Raw genomic sequence first — 14,362 nt, forward strand, 5'->3', positions numbered from 1 at the left:
TTCATATATACCTATTAAGTATTTACTTATTCAGTTGATGCTCTGAAAATTATATAAACAACATTTTTGTTCAATCAAATGGTTATGGTTAGGGTAAGGGTATAAACGCATTTTATACTTTTATAAGCTCAACAAACAATGAACACGTGTTTATTACTACGTTTGACTACATGGAGCGAAGTTATTGTTAAATACACTTCTCAAGTCGGACTTGTCCAGTATTATCAAACTTAGATAATGTCTTCAAACTTTACATGCTGATGATTTGTACCAAAACAAGGATAGCGTTTAGGTCAGGTGGAATAAAGGTCGCTGTTTCGAAAAATTAATCAGATGGAATCATCTGAATTTCTTTGATTATTAATTAGTTATCGTAATGACACTGAATACAATAATTGAGACATAGATTTGGTTTGCAAATGGTGTGGATTCGGTAAATATAAAGGTCATGCTTAATACATATAGAACAGTAGTTAATTTTCAACAGCTCAAGAATAAATGTAGCCACTGAAATGAAGTTAAATATGTAAATTCCATATACATACACATCGCTTGGGTTGCATGTGTAATTGATGAGGTCACTGATAAGATGACTGTTACAAAAGATTCTGCTTACGATTTTTTTTATAAATTTTGTATCCACTCTTTTAACATTTTGCTCATAACTACGTTATGCCCAGATCTATCATGGGATTGCTTATGTGGCGATATGAGTCAACGTCCATTGACTGAAAATACAGTTGAAAGTGTTGTGTTTTTAAAATCAGAATCAGACAATGGTGACGGATTAAGATCTGAATAAGATCAAAATCTCAGCTAGTTGAGCTTATGTGATGAAAGCATGTACTAGTATATGCTCTACAAAACTTCATTTTTAATGGAATAAGTGGCACATTTGGCCAAGTTTACTGTATGTTTAGTAATAAGTTGGTATAAAAAGCAAGAAACTAGAACAGAAACAACACAAGTCGAGAGTGCAGTCCTCCGACTCCACTTGTTTATTAAAATAAGAACATTAAAGTCCTTTGCAAGCGTCAGTGCCAGCATATGCTAACTGTACATAATAACTGGTACGGCACTTAACGCACATGCATTAAGCAAGCATATACCGACTGTACAGAATGATCTGGTACGACATTTCACGCACAGGCATTAAGCAAGCATATACCGACTGTACAGATTGACTGGTACGACATTAAACGCACAGACATGAAGGCAGCATATGCCAAATTTACATAATGATTTCGTGCAATATTTAAAGCTCAGACATTAAACCAGCATAGGGCGACTATACAGAATGATATGGTTCGACATTTAACGCACAGACATAAAGCCAGCATATACCGACTGTACATATGACCTGGGACGACATTTAAGGCCCAGAAATTAAGCCAGAATATGCCGACGGTACATAATAATCTTGTACATCTTTTAACGCACAGACATAAAGCCATCATAATAAAAAATTATGCTAACTGTACATAATTACTGGTACGATACTTTACGCACAGGCATTTAGCCAGCATATGCCGACTGTACAGGAGGATCTGGTACGACAATAAACGCACAGACATTAAACCAGTATAGGCAACTGTACATAATGATCTGGTACGCACAGACATTTAGCCAGGATACATTGTATGTCGACTATAGAGAATGATCTGGTACGACATTTAACGCACAGGCATAAAGCCAGCATATGCCGACTGTACAGGATGCTCTTGTTAGACATTTAACGCACATGCATAAAGCCAGCATATGCCAACTGCACTGAATGATCTGGTACGACATATAGTGCTTAGGCGTTAAGCCAGCATAAACCGACTGTACAGATTGATATGGTACGACGTTTAACACGCAGGTTTTAAGCCCGTTTTTTCCAGAGCGAAGCTCAATTCATTCACAAAATCAGCATCTTGTATAATAGTCGTAAAGACAGTTTTTTTCGGACCACTATTTTATTGACTAGATTCACACTCAAAAAACATGTATTCACAGTGAAACAAATGGTATGAAATATTTACGGGAGATGACAAACATGGGAATAATACACTTTTAATGTGCATAACATGTACATTTAAAATTACGCAAACTGACACAGAAGACGACTATGCAATTTGTGCATGGTATATGCGTTTTAAAAAATAGAAATGTATGTGTAAGAATGTTTGATCGGTTGTCGACATTGTTTAAAATTTTGTTAAATGGGATTTCGCTTTAATAGTCGAGAGAGTGTTTTGACATTCAACAAAAACAACACCTTTATGGATATATTTAAACATGTAAGGAACTGAACAGTTAAGTCTCTTTTTGGGAAAAATGGGCTTCTGCATGTTCGTTCAGTGTCTTCCCAAATAAGCCTGGACAGTCCGCTCATGCTCATGAGGGTCGACACTTTTCGCCTTTACTGGGTTTTCGCTAAGAAGAGACTTTCTTTGAACGAAAAAAACATTTTTTCCCAAAACGAGGCTTTAATCTGCCATTGGTCATTGCCAAGCACGAAGGAGGTCAACCGCAAACTAAATTCAAATGTAGAATGTATTTGAGAACATCTTCAGAATACTCGTAATTTAAGGTCAGCATGTAAACATGTATTGATGGGGAAGTATAACAATGTATTCTTCTTATATCTAATTAAATAAATATTAGCGGGAATTCTTTAAAAATAATTTAAACAACACAATAATAACTGCTAGCATAATACACAAGATTAAAAACGTGCATTGGAGAAAAAAGCTTTTTTAGCCCAAATAGAGCTACGAAAAAATGAATATATGAAAAAAAGATCGTGTCTTAATGAAATGCACATAAGGCGAGTAACTAAGGTTGATACAATCTTATAAAAATCAGATACACTTTTCGTCATGGAATCCTCGCAAGCTCAGGCACATGAAGAACAACGTGTAAAGTGTTGGCAAACAATTTAGCACACAAAAACAACAACACAAGCCTAGCCGGCAAGCAATTCCACTGACGGATTGTGTCATTTCCGGTACGGCGGCGGCTTAACGCTGCCAGAGGCTGTACATCCTCTCCATCTCATCGCACGTGTAGGATGCGTAGCTTGGCACGCAGTACCCGAAACGGTCGCTCAGGAGGAAATTTTCGCCGCCGGAAAGCCTGATGCAGCAAAGCGACGCGTTCGATCCGTACTCCGTGTCGCGCGCGCAGCAGGAGTCTCGGTAGAAGCCGCAGATCTGCCCCAGCTTGAAGCAGTTTTTGTTATGGAAGTCGCGGTCAGCAAGAGCCGCCTCCGATTCTTTAACTTCTGATAGTGACCGCTCATTTTCCACGCCGACTCGTTCGCGATTTACTTCCGCGTTCCGGTTCGCCGGACTTCCGTTGCGCTGCTGTCTTATCTGCACGACGTCTCGGATGTTGATTAACTTCTCGAGAGTTTCCACGAGATTTTTATTGGTGTCGCCACTAGCCAGGATGTTCTCGACTATGCGTATCGCTTCGTCGAGAGCAACTGTATCCGGCCCACTGCCACCGCCGGAAATGGGACCAGAGAAGGCTCTGGCCATACCGTCGGCATGAAGGGAACTTCCGTCTCGCAGCGAACTGCAATACATATATACGTGTTGAGAAGGGTCTGTTCCTTATTTTTGGAGTGCGTTTTGGACATATGGACAAACCGTTGTGTTTTTTATATTCAAGTATATTCAAGTATGCATATATTAATTGAAACTGTTCTGTTTTATAAGACAAAAATGTCTTAAAATAATTGAAAAAAAAACGTCCTAAATGTGACGAAATAATATCGTTTTTTTGCTTTTACAATTTGATGACCAAGGATCTTGTTATAAAAAGCCTTTCATTAACTCAATGTCCATTGATAATACATGTCACCTAAACTCTTCCTACTGTATATACGGCGAAATTTAGCTTTAATTGTTTTACACAATATCTTATTTTATTACTATGTATACTAAAAATATTGCAATATTTTACTTAATAAAAGTTGACAAATGCAAGACACGAGTTCCTAGGAATATAATGATCCTCGTTCTAGGAAACCTATGTAAAATACATCTGAGTAAATCGTTGAACCATATTAGCTCATGCAGTGTGCACGGGCTAATTAGACACAACACTTTCTACATGCAGTGGTGTTTTAGAACAAAATGTTTGTTTTAAACGAAACACCCCTTAAAAGCAGATAATGTTGTCTCTGATCAGCCTGTGCGGACGGCAAAGGCTGATATTGAGTGACACTTTGTCCCTTAATGCATTAAGCCCGGTATTTCTAGAACGCGGCTCTAATGTACCTTGTCATTGACTTCAAGAAAGATTTCAGACTTTCTTCCGAGTCTTTATCCGCATAAACATTGCCTAAAAATAACACAATAATTTAATTACACACATTTAGTAGGCAATTGTAGTTGCGGAATGCCTAAGAATTTAGAACTCTTCAATAAATTTTATAAAATCATCGCATGTAGTAATGTTATTTAAAGACATTTGGTTAATCGTTAATGTATTTTATGTAGGAGTGGAGAAAGATGTTTGTGTTAATTCAGTTCTAGAGCAAAACGTGTTATATTTATTTATTGTGTGTAAACTACTCTTCAACTTTGTCTCGATGAATTCGAATGATGTATAATACAGTAGATATGACGATCAGCAAACAGTGTTTTAACATATATAAAAAGTAAAACTATTGTAAAATTATAAATGACATTTAAAACAACAACAACTAACAAACAAACAACGAAGCCACATGTACATTCAAATCTAATTTATTCAAGAATCAGTCTGTAAGCAGGTCTTCTCTAAAAGGATAACAATGTTTTGTCTTATAACATGTTTTTGACGATATTAAGCATAAACAATAATGTGTGTTGCATAATCGACGGAATTTAAATCGAGTGTTAAGAAGTGTTTACATAGTATGTATATATCAATGGAAATAACATATATTTCATAAGTAAACTAAACTAGTTTCTCCAAATTCACAAAATATAAATTAACATTCTTAACCTCAACAGTATTTTATTAAAGGGAACTTTGCACAGATTTTGGTATTTATTTAAGTTTGTCATTGAATGCTTTATATTAATACATGTAAAAATTAAAACATAAGCACTAAATAGATCAAGTTAAAAAATTATATACATTAAAAAAAGGTTAACACTCAGCTCGAACCACTGACCCTTGGCGTAACAGTCTAGCACTTAATCCATTCGGCTGTCCGTGCTATCAAAACCAGTGTATTTTATACTTTATACAAGCTGTCCTCGCAGTGTCACATATTTTAACGATAATGACAAAACTCTCCAAATTTGTCAATGGTTCACGTTTGTAACGCTTTATAATTTCCATGTTTTTAAAACGTCAAAAGATGCATAAGGGATATTTAAGATCATGGTAAATGTTTAGTATTACTGTTTTGTAGCAAATACAATGAAAATTTGCGAATCTGAATCATTTTTTATCAATTTCGTCAATTTACCATAGCGTGCAAAGGTCCCTTTAAAATATACCAACACTGTTCAAAGTTGAAAAAATGAAATAAAAAAAACTTACCTCCGAACAGCATAAACGTTATTATCAACACGGAATACGTGCTCCTTGACTGTGAAAACATGTTTCGTTGCGTCTTGATATTCAACTTATTTCTATCGGATTTGATTCAAAGTCTCTTTACTTAACTTGGTATATCTGTTAAATACTGTGTTTTTATCGTATGGGCTAACCAACCATTCGCACGATTATCGAGAATGTGTCGTTTGATTGCTTGTTCGTGCGAAAATATGATAAGTCGTGTGTACATAACCAGAAGGCAAAAAGTATTTTCATTTGCAAATATTACCATTTGTAATATTTTCGTCCCCGGTAAACAAACACATCTCGTTTTGAGACGTTCAATTGTTCATTGCGCATAATACAATAATCAAGGGTTCTTTTTTACGTTTGAAGGTCCATAATCAACGTGACATAGACAACGCAAAACTTCACAGTGAGTCTCTCAATTGTTAATTGTCTGAAAAAAAATGTTTTATTGATTTCCTAAAGGATACTTGTTAGTGTTTTGTAACCTCCATTTCTGGCAATTTCGGAAGTCACACGCCACAGGCCTATATTCGGCGTAGTGACTACTAGAACGCCAATGCTCAGTTGACACTAGTTAAAATTAACAAACCAGTGCCGAGGCTGGCTAGACATCTAAAGTGGCATTGTTGGCGTCGCACTGAAGTTCGGCGACTCGCATGCAATACGTTTTTTTCGCTTATGAGAGGAGAAGTTATTTTACGGATCAATGTATGTATTTCTGTTGTCAGAATATTTTGCATAGTGGTGATTTATTGTGTAAATTAGTGTAAATAAGTACTGCATTTGTGCCTATTACATTTAATACAACATTTATTGCCAATAATGCAAAGTTAATTATTTTATTTAATAACTGATCACAGGGACTGGGCAATAATAAAAGATCACAGGGACTGGGCAAATACGCAAACACTTGAAACTTTCTGGTTTTGTATAAAAACAAAAAATAATCCAAATATATTTATTTTGAGGTTTTTCGAACAATAGCGCAGACTTTTGCTGTTCGAGTTTTGGTTAACGCGTATTTTCTTCAATTTTACAAGACGACGGCGATTACACGGTTTATTGCTTTATTGATAACCGTTACACTACAGTCACTAATTAATACCTTAGTTTAAAGGTGATTTTTCAAACGGTTTCGTAGTGTAGCGGTTACACGCTCGCTTCACATGTGAGAGGCCCAAGATTCGAGCCCCAGTAGAATCAAATTATTTTATTTGTGATTTATGTTAACTTTTTGTTTTGATGTAGACATTTTAGTTTAAATAAATATGCTGTTTTATTTTAAATATTTTTTGATTTTATAATTCCCATGAAATATGTATGAGAGGGTGTGGTGGAGGGGTGGGGGTCGTAAACACATTTAAACTTTTACAGCGTTTTCATATCAATGAGAACTCAACCCCTATCGTACATGAGCAACGTAAGAATAAGCTCAGAATCATCTCCCCTTGAAGTACGCTTACACAATGAAGCAGATTTTTTAAAACCTACACAGTTTTGTTCAATTAATGAAAACTGCACACGGATGCCAGTATAAAAGGGAAACCAATGTAAATAAAATGAACCATGAAATATTTGGGGGTTACAACACAAAATCAAATATAATGGTTATATTGGGGGTTATAACACATCATCATAGATAATTGGTTTTTGGGGGTTATAACACAAAAGCATATATAATGGTTATACCAGTATCTTTTTTCTATTCGGCCAATGTATTAATATTTACAGTAGAAAAATATCGTTCCATGTAACTTCAATCATTGAATGAGTGCCTTTTACACTGAAATTCCCGACGCCCTTTGATGTTTTGAATCAATACTTATCTTGTTTATATAATTATATAGAGGATATTTGTTGGATTTGCTGGGTTATCGATTTTGATTCACGAGTAATCATGGATTTTTTTCTATGATCACGAGTGAAATAAAAACGATTTTCCGACAAATCCATTGCTTACAAATGAGTAATAGTATTTTTGCTAAAATAATGACGTCGTAACTTCATGAAAACGATTAGATGTCATTTCACATTTAACTGTGAACAATATCGATAACTGACACTGTTCATTTTCACTGTTTGAAACAATGAATAATCAGTTTTAAATTAATTTAAAAAAAAATGAATTTACTGATAATTCTTTATAAACAACCGGGAAGCATGGAATAAAATACAGTAACGCAAAAACGACATGATATAATAATAAGATTAATAATTTACGAAAACAATCATTGGCTATATTTAAAGTTGTTTAATCATGGTTTCATAGGCAGTGTCCTTATCTACCCAATGTGTAATTCGGGACTGGTTGCAGCTGCTGCAAGGTTTGTTGTCTTGAGCTTTGTAAGGGTAGAAGGAGTTTCAGAAAACCATGTTTATGGGCTGTCAGAGTCTCGTTCTGGGTGAAAATAGGCTTAATGCATGTTTGTAGAGTATCGTCCCAGTCAGTTGTAGGATGACAGTTTCCACGGAAAGGATTGTGTGACCAATACCAACACAATTTATTCTGTAAGTGGGGGGGTGTCGAATACGCAATCATCGGATTTCTAAAGCCCATAAACACTTTAAATCTTAAAATACAAAAAATAAGTCCGCAAATAAAAACGATGTTCCTTATAGCAATAGCTCTTTTTGTGGGATAATATATTCAACAGATGCCCATGCAACATGTTAGTGTTCGTGTGTCGTATGAATATATGTCGTTGCAGGAAATTAAAATGTAGTATAGTGTTCCATACAAAATAAAAACGAGTTACAAGACCACATCTAGCGTTGACAGTTTTGCTATTGCTATAAATAACACTGATGTTTAATGGGTTTACATTACTTTACGAAATGTTATGCAAAATGTTCGTTGATTTTGATGGTTTATGTTATTTTAATCAATCACTCTACCAACTGAGTTAACCAAGTACATCGGCGCATCGTTTGAGAGCTTAATATCGCATGATAGCCGTTGAGCTCGCGGTTGGTCCATGGTTGTTTAAAGCGGCTGTAATTTGGCGGGGCATACTTGTCAATAGTTATAGATAAGGCCGATATGAATGCATTCAACGGACTGTCAATAGCATCTTTACAAGTGCAGACCTTTGTGTATTTAGTTATGCAATATGTTATGCATGTACATTGTACTTATATATTTTAAACGTCCAAATGTTGTTTGTGGTGTTGTATGAAATAGTACTCATTACTACACATGTTTAAAAATCTGTTATTAATTCAAAATACCTTTCTCGGCATGGATGCCACCATCTTGTTTGTCATGTGATTACCCCGACTGAAATTGGTTGAAATAAAATTGCAACGATCTCGTTAGTGGAATTCATCTTGTGATCAATGCGCTAAGTGGTATGAAAGTATTATTTTTTGCTTGACTGTGGAAACTGTAGAAACAACGCATGCTTCAAACTGGATGCATAATAGGGTCGGATGTATCATGCCTCAAACTGGATGTATATTGGGTCGGATATATCAATTGATTTCTTAAACTGTATGTATTCTGGGTCGGATATATCAATTGATGCTTCAAACTGTATGTATATTGGGTCGGATATATCAATTGATGCTTCAAACTGTATGTATATTGGGTCGGATATATCAATTGATGCTTCAAACTGTATGTATATTGGGTCGGATATATCAATTGATGCTTCCAACTGGATGTATATTGGGTCGGATATATCAATTGATTTCTCAAACTGTATGTATTTTGGGTCGGATATATCAATTGATGCTTCAAACTGTATGTATATTGGGTCGGATATATCAATTGATGCTTCAAACTGTATGTATTTTGGGTCGGATATATCAATTGATGCTTCAAATTGGATGTATATTGGGTCGGATATATCCATTGATGCTTCAAACTGGATGTATATTGGGTCGAATACTAGTATATCAATTGATGCTTCAAACTGGATGTATATTGAGTCGGATATATCAATTGAAATATTAATCGAAATACCAAGTGGTTGCTTAAATTTATTGGCGTAAAAATGATTATATGATCATTTAAACTGCTATGTGCGCTATTTGGATAAGCAACATCATTTAGAACAGAGTATCCGTTCAATTTGGGAAAACCGATTAGCTTAATGCAACTTACTCGTGTCGTGAACCCGGATGTCTAGATAAACACCATACACTTAACCGTTTGAGATTAAACGTATCCCTATGTTTCTATCCATGCAGCCAGTTACATTTCATAAGGTACGACATGGACCAAACGTTTACCTCAAAATAGAACACCTCGGTCTAAGCAATATGTTTTACCTAACTAAGGAATTGAGAATAAGACGTCATACATATGAATGTGGCGTCTTGTCGAACGTTTGCAACAATACGATCGCTCACGGACGTAAATTTTTCAGCGACCACAAACTATATCGAGTAACAACGTCGAATAATTTGTGGTTTTTAATTCAGGCTACTTACATGTGCGTGATAATGGTCGAGTTGAAGACGTTTTTCTCAGGTTTTACATGAAGTTGTAATACTATAAGCAATTCAAGTTTCGACGAAATCTAACTTCTACCGACCAAAACTAAAAACAAACGCTTTGAAATAAGTCAAACGAAAAACGACTTGATAATGATTATTCGTATAGGTTCTATACACCCGAAGGCGCGTAATTTCTCGAGCAAAGACACTTCTGTTGTATCAACTGATGAACTTTTAGTACTCTTTGTATTGTTGTTTTGGTGAAACAGTTCTTGCTTCGATCGCTTAATGACTGACACATTATTTACACTATTCTTTGACACCAGTAATATGAAACAGTAGACATCAGTTTCTTAGATTTCGGAGTAGATACCAAAATCATCGCCATCGGCATCAACAGTTTTACTATTGTCAACATCAAACATCGAATATATTATGCTATTCACTCTTCAACAACACCAATTGGTTGACACCGTTGCGAATTAGTAGGGGAACGCACGTAGGCGTTCAAAACCATAGTGCGTCACGCTTTGGAATGCTTCAAACTGACGTTGGGAAATTCGGATCCGTCTAAAATCGGTAATGCACTTGACTGCATATTAGCATCGCTTTGCGTAAACGTGGCTTTTTGCAGGCGCGTTAAGTGTCGTCTTAGACTAGCATGCGCAGCCCATAAAGCCTCGTCGGATGGAATTTTTCGTTTTAAGGACGTTTCCTAGTAGCAAAACTTCTGTTGAGGCGGAAAGTGTCGTCCCTGAATAGCCTGTGCGGAATACACCGTTCAATCTGGAACAAAACTTTACGCAATGCATTAAAGCCCATTTTGCCAATGCGTGGGACTGCATATCCATTCTCTAATTTTGATTTACCCGCGGTAATGCTGTTGCATTTTAAAGTCCCTAAACGTTTTTGTACAAACACATTTTTTTTCTTATAAACATCTCGCTATCCAAGCGGCACAAAATCGCGCAATGGCATCGCACAAACGATTGTATAATATTGAATTGTATCCGTACATACGAAAACAGCTATTTTTTCATATCTTAAAAGCGTATGTACACTCAAAATCAACAAATAAGTCGTACTATATTTAGAAAAATAAATAAACTCATAAAAAATCATTATTACTCATAACAATGGGGAAAAATTTCAACGCTATATGTGGTCTGGAAAAATAGATTTTACGCGATTAAAAACGCTCGTTTTTATTTTTGTGTCACAATATTTCCATCGGAAAAAAGGAACATATGTAGTTATAACACCAAGCGTATCAAAAGTGCATGCCCATTAAGAATCTAACTCTTTTGAATGAAAAACCTTTTAAATGAATAAAGTATAAACGAACATGTTTTTTTCATTTAAAATGAACTTCACTTCTTTTATTGGGACTGATGTGTTTTTTAGGCATGCTTGAAATATTTTTTTCAGCGAACTGATGCTTAAATTATAGCAGGGCACCACGATAATTGCGTCACAATTGGTCAATGGAAAACATAGAATAATGCAAGGCAACTCTTCAACAAAATAATATTTTGTACTACATGTTGAATTCAAACGAATTCGTCGTCTTGCATCAGTCAAGAGCTTCGTTCTCGGAAAAGTGGGCTTCATGCATGTGCGTAAAGTGTCATCCCAGTTTCGCGTGTGCATTCCTCACAAGCTTATCAGGGAGTACACTTTCCGCTTTTTATACGCCCGTATAAAATACGGGACGTATTATGTGAAACCCCTTGGCGGGCGGGCGGGCGGCGGGCGGGCGGCGGGCGGCGGGCGGAAGGCATCACTTTGTCCGGACTCTAATTCAAATTGTATTCATCCGATCTTCACCAAACTTGGTCAGCAGTTGCATCTAGTTGATATCTAGGCCAAGTTCGAATATGGGTCATGCCGGGTCAAAAACTAGGTCATAGGGTCAATAAGTGCATTTTCAAAGGGGCCACTTTGTCCGGACTCTATTTCAAATTGTATTCATCCGATCTTCACCAAACTTGGTCAGCAGTTGCATCTAGTTGATATATAGGCCAAGTTCGAATATGGGTCATGCCGGGTCAAAAACTAGGTCATAGGGTCAATTAGTGCATTTTCAACGGCGCCACTTTGTCCGGACTCTAATTCAAATTGTATTCATCCGATCTTCACCAAACTTGGTCAGTAGTTGCATCTAGTTGATATCTAGGTCAAGTCCGAATATGGGTCATGCTGGGTCAAAAACTAGGTCAAAGGGTCAATTAGTGCATTTTACTTTGTCCGGACTCTAATTCAAATTGTATAAATCTTATCTTCACCAAACTTGGTCAGTAGTTGCATCTAGTTGATATCTAGGCCAAGTTCGAATATGGGTCATGCCAGGTAAAAAACTAGGTCATAGGGTCAATTAGTCCATTTTCAACAGCGCCACTTTGTCCGGACTCTTATTCAAATTGTATTCATCCGATCTTTACCAAACTTGGTCAGTAGTTGCATCTAGTTGATATCTAGGTCAAGTTCGAATATGGGTCATGTCGGGTCAAGAACTAGGTCATAGGGTCAATTAGTGCATTTTCAACGGCGCCACTTTGTCCGGACTCTAATTCAAATTGTATTCATCCGAAACTTTTAAACAACTTTTTATCCTGCGTCAAAGTGGTATGGGGGTATAAGTCACATTCAGTGACAAAGCTCTAGTTTATTTTTCATGATGTAATTTTGTTAATAAGCTTATTTTTATACGCCCGTTTTTAAAAACGGGATGTATTATAGTTTCACCCTTGGCGGGCGGTGGGCGGCGTCCACAGCAGTGTCCGCTCTCTAATTCAAATGCCAGGGTCATGCCAGGTCAAAAACTAGGTCATGGGGTCACTTAGTGCATTTCAAGGATTAAGCATGGTGTCCGCTCTCTAATTGAAGTAGTTTTCATCCGATCTTCACCAAATTTGGTCAGAAGTTGTGTCTAGATGATATGTAGGTCAAGTTCAAATACCGGTCATGCAGGGTCAAAAACTAGGTCACGAGGTTACTTAGTGCATTTCAAGAATTTAGCATGGTGTCTGCTCTCTATTTATCACCTGCCATAGGCGCAGGGATATTGTTTTGGCGTTGTCCGTCCGTCTTTCCGTCCGTCTGTCTGTCAGTCCGTCGGGCACTTTTGTGTCGGGAGCCATATCTTGGAAGTGCTTTGGAGGATTTCAATGAAACTTGGTATGAGTATATATATAGATAAGAGGATGATGCACGCCTAATGGCATTGTACACCATTTGTTAATAACAGAGTTATGGCCCTTTGTATCTTGGAAAAATGCTTTTTTTTGTCCGCAGCCATATCTTGGAAGTGCTTTGGCAGATTTCATTGAAACTTGGTATGAGTATATATATATATATATGGATAAGAGGATGATGCACGCCAAATGGCATTGTACACCATTGGATAATAAAGGAGTTATGGCCCTTTGTATTTTGAAAAAATGCTTTTTTGAGTGTCAAATTTTGTGTCCAGAAGCATATTGGCGGGGTATATCAATTCAACAAATTTGCTTGTTGAAGTAATTTTTATCTGATCTTCACACCAAATTTAGTCAGATGTTACATCTAAATGATATCTCGGTCAAGTTCAAGTTCATGCCGGGTCAATAACTAGGTCTCGAGGTCACTTAGTGCATTTCAAGCATTGAGTATGGTGTCCAAAACCTTCGAACGGGCGTATCTTGTGACAGTTTGGCACTCTTGTTTATTGTTATTAATATTTTACAGGAGGTCGCTTGTAAACGAAAATTCAATCTAGGCGGAAAGTGTTGCTCCTGACTAGCCGGTTCGTAGAATTTTTTTGAATTCAAACTGTAGTTAATATAATAATTGAACAGGCTTATTTTCGACGACACGTATCGCACATGCATTAAGCCCGGTTTTCCAAGAAAGTGGCTCAAATAAACGTTAATTTATTCACATAGTCATATACAGCCACTATTCTATTTTTCTATACCAAGGAAAGTGATAAAAAGCTGAATTAAAACCAAACAACTCGTTATCGTCATTACACGACACTCCTTAGGGCATACCAATATCACGTACTATGTTAATGAATATTCAATGCAACATGTTGTCATTTCATGCCTCATTAACGTTGTATAGAGAGATCGACCAAACACGTGAGCGTTTATCGTCTGTCGCACGTCATGCCGGTATTCTTGGGTTGACATAGGCCGAAATCGCTTTGGCCGGAACCGGAAGCTATCTGCGTGCAGCACAATGGTACTTGGGAACCATAGGCGTGTCTGACCCGCAGCACTCCGGTCCACTTCCGACTTTGCATAACTCTTCCCGTGAGAGACACTGACCGGCGTTAGTGCGGCCCCATGACGAACCGGGGGTGGTGCCGTAATTTTGGGCGCGT

At 36.8% G+C, this 14,362-nt stretch overlaps 2 protein-coding genes across 4 annotated transcripts in view; both read right to left on the reverse strand.

Moving 5' to 3' along the window:
• Window positions 1-14,362, reverse strand: part of LOC127864485 (uncharacterized) — a 258,871-nt gene that overhangs the window by 169,236 nt on the left and 75,273 nt on the right. The gene's annotated exons all lie outside the window — the stretch shown is intronic.
• LOC127864495 (uncharacterized) lies at window positions 2,185-6,231 on the reverse strand. 2 transcript variants are annotated; one of them, XM_052404127.1, is made up of 3 exons: window positions 5,530-6,222; window positions 4,272-4,335; window positions 2,185-3,564 (listed from the first exon to the last, which is right to left on the reverse strand). In XM_052404127.1, the coding sequence occupies exons 1-3, from the start codon at window positions 5,588-5,590 to the stop codon at window positions 3,006-3,008; spliced, it is 684 nt and encodes a 227-aa protein (XP_052260087.1). In that variant the 5' UTR covers window positions 5,591-6,222; the 3' UTR covers window positions 2,185-3,005. The 2 variants fall into 2 exon arrangements, with proteins under 2 accessions (XP_052260087.1, XP_052260088.1); XM_052404128.1 differs by lacking the exon at window positions 4,272-4,335 and having other exon boundaries at window positions 6,146-6,231.

This window comes from Dreissena polymorpha, chromosome 1 (genome assembly GCF_020536995.1).
Source record: "Dreissena polymorpha isolate Duluth1 chromosome 1, UMN_Dpol_1.0, whole genome shotgun sequence".
In the NCBI taxonomy this organism is placed as follows: Eukaryota; Metazoa; Mollusca; class Bivalvia; order Myida; family Dreissenidae; genus Dreissena; species Dreissena polymorpha.

What these genes read in the sequence shown, in the direction of transcription:
- LOC127864495 (XM_052404127.1), bottom strand. Translation starts at nt 5,590, where the DNA reads ATGTTTTCACAGTCAAGGAGCACGTATTCCGTGTTGATAATAACGTTT. An exon ending in AACGTTTATGCTGTTCGGAG is followed by an intron (nt 4,336 to 5,529) that starts GTAAGTTTTTTT and finishes TGTTATTTTTAG; the next exon opens with GCAATGTTTATGCGGATAAA. An exon ending in TTCTTGAAGTCAATGACAAG is followed by an intron (nt 3,565 to 4,271) that starts GTACATTAGAGC and finishes TATGTATTGCAG; the next exon opens with TTCGCTGCGAGACGGAAGTT.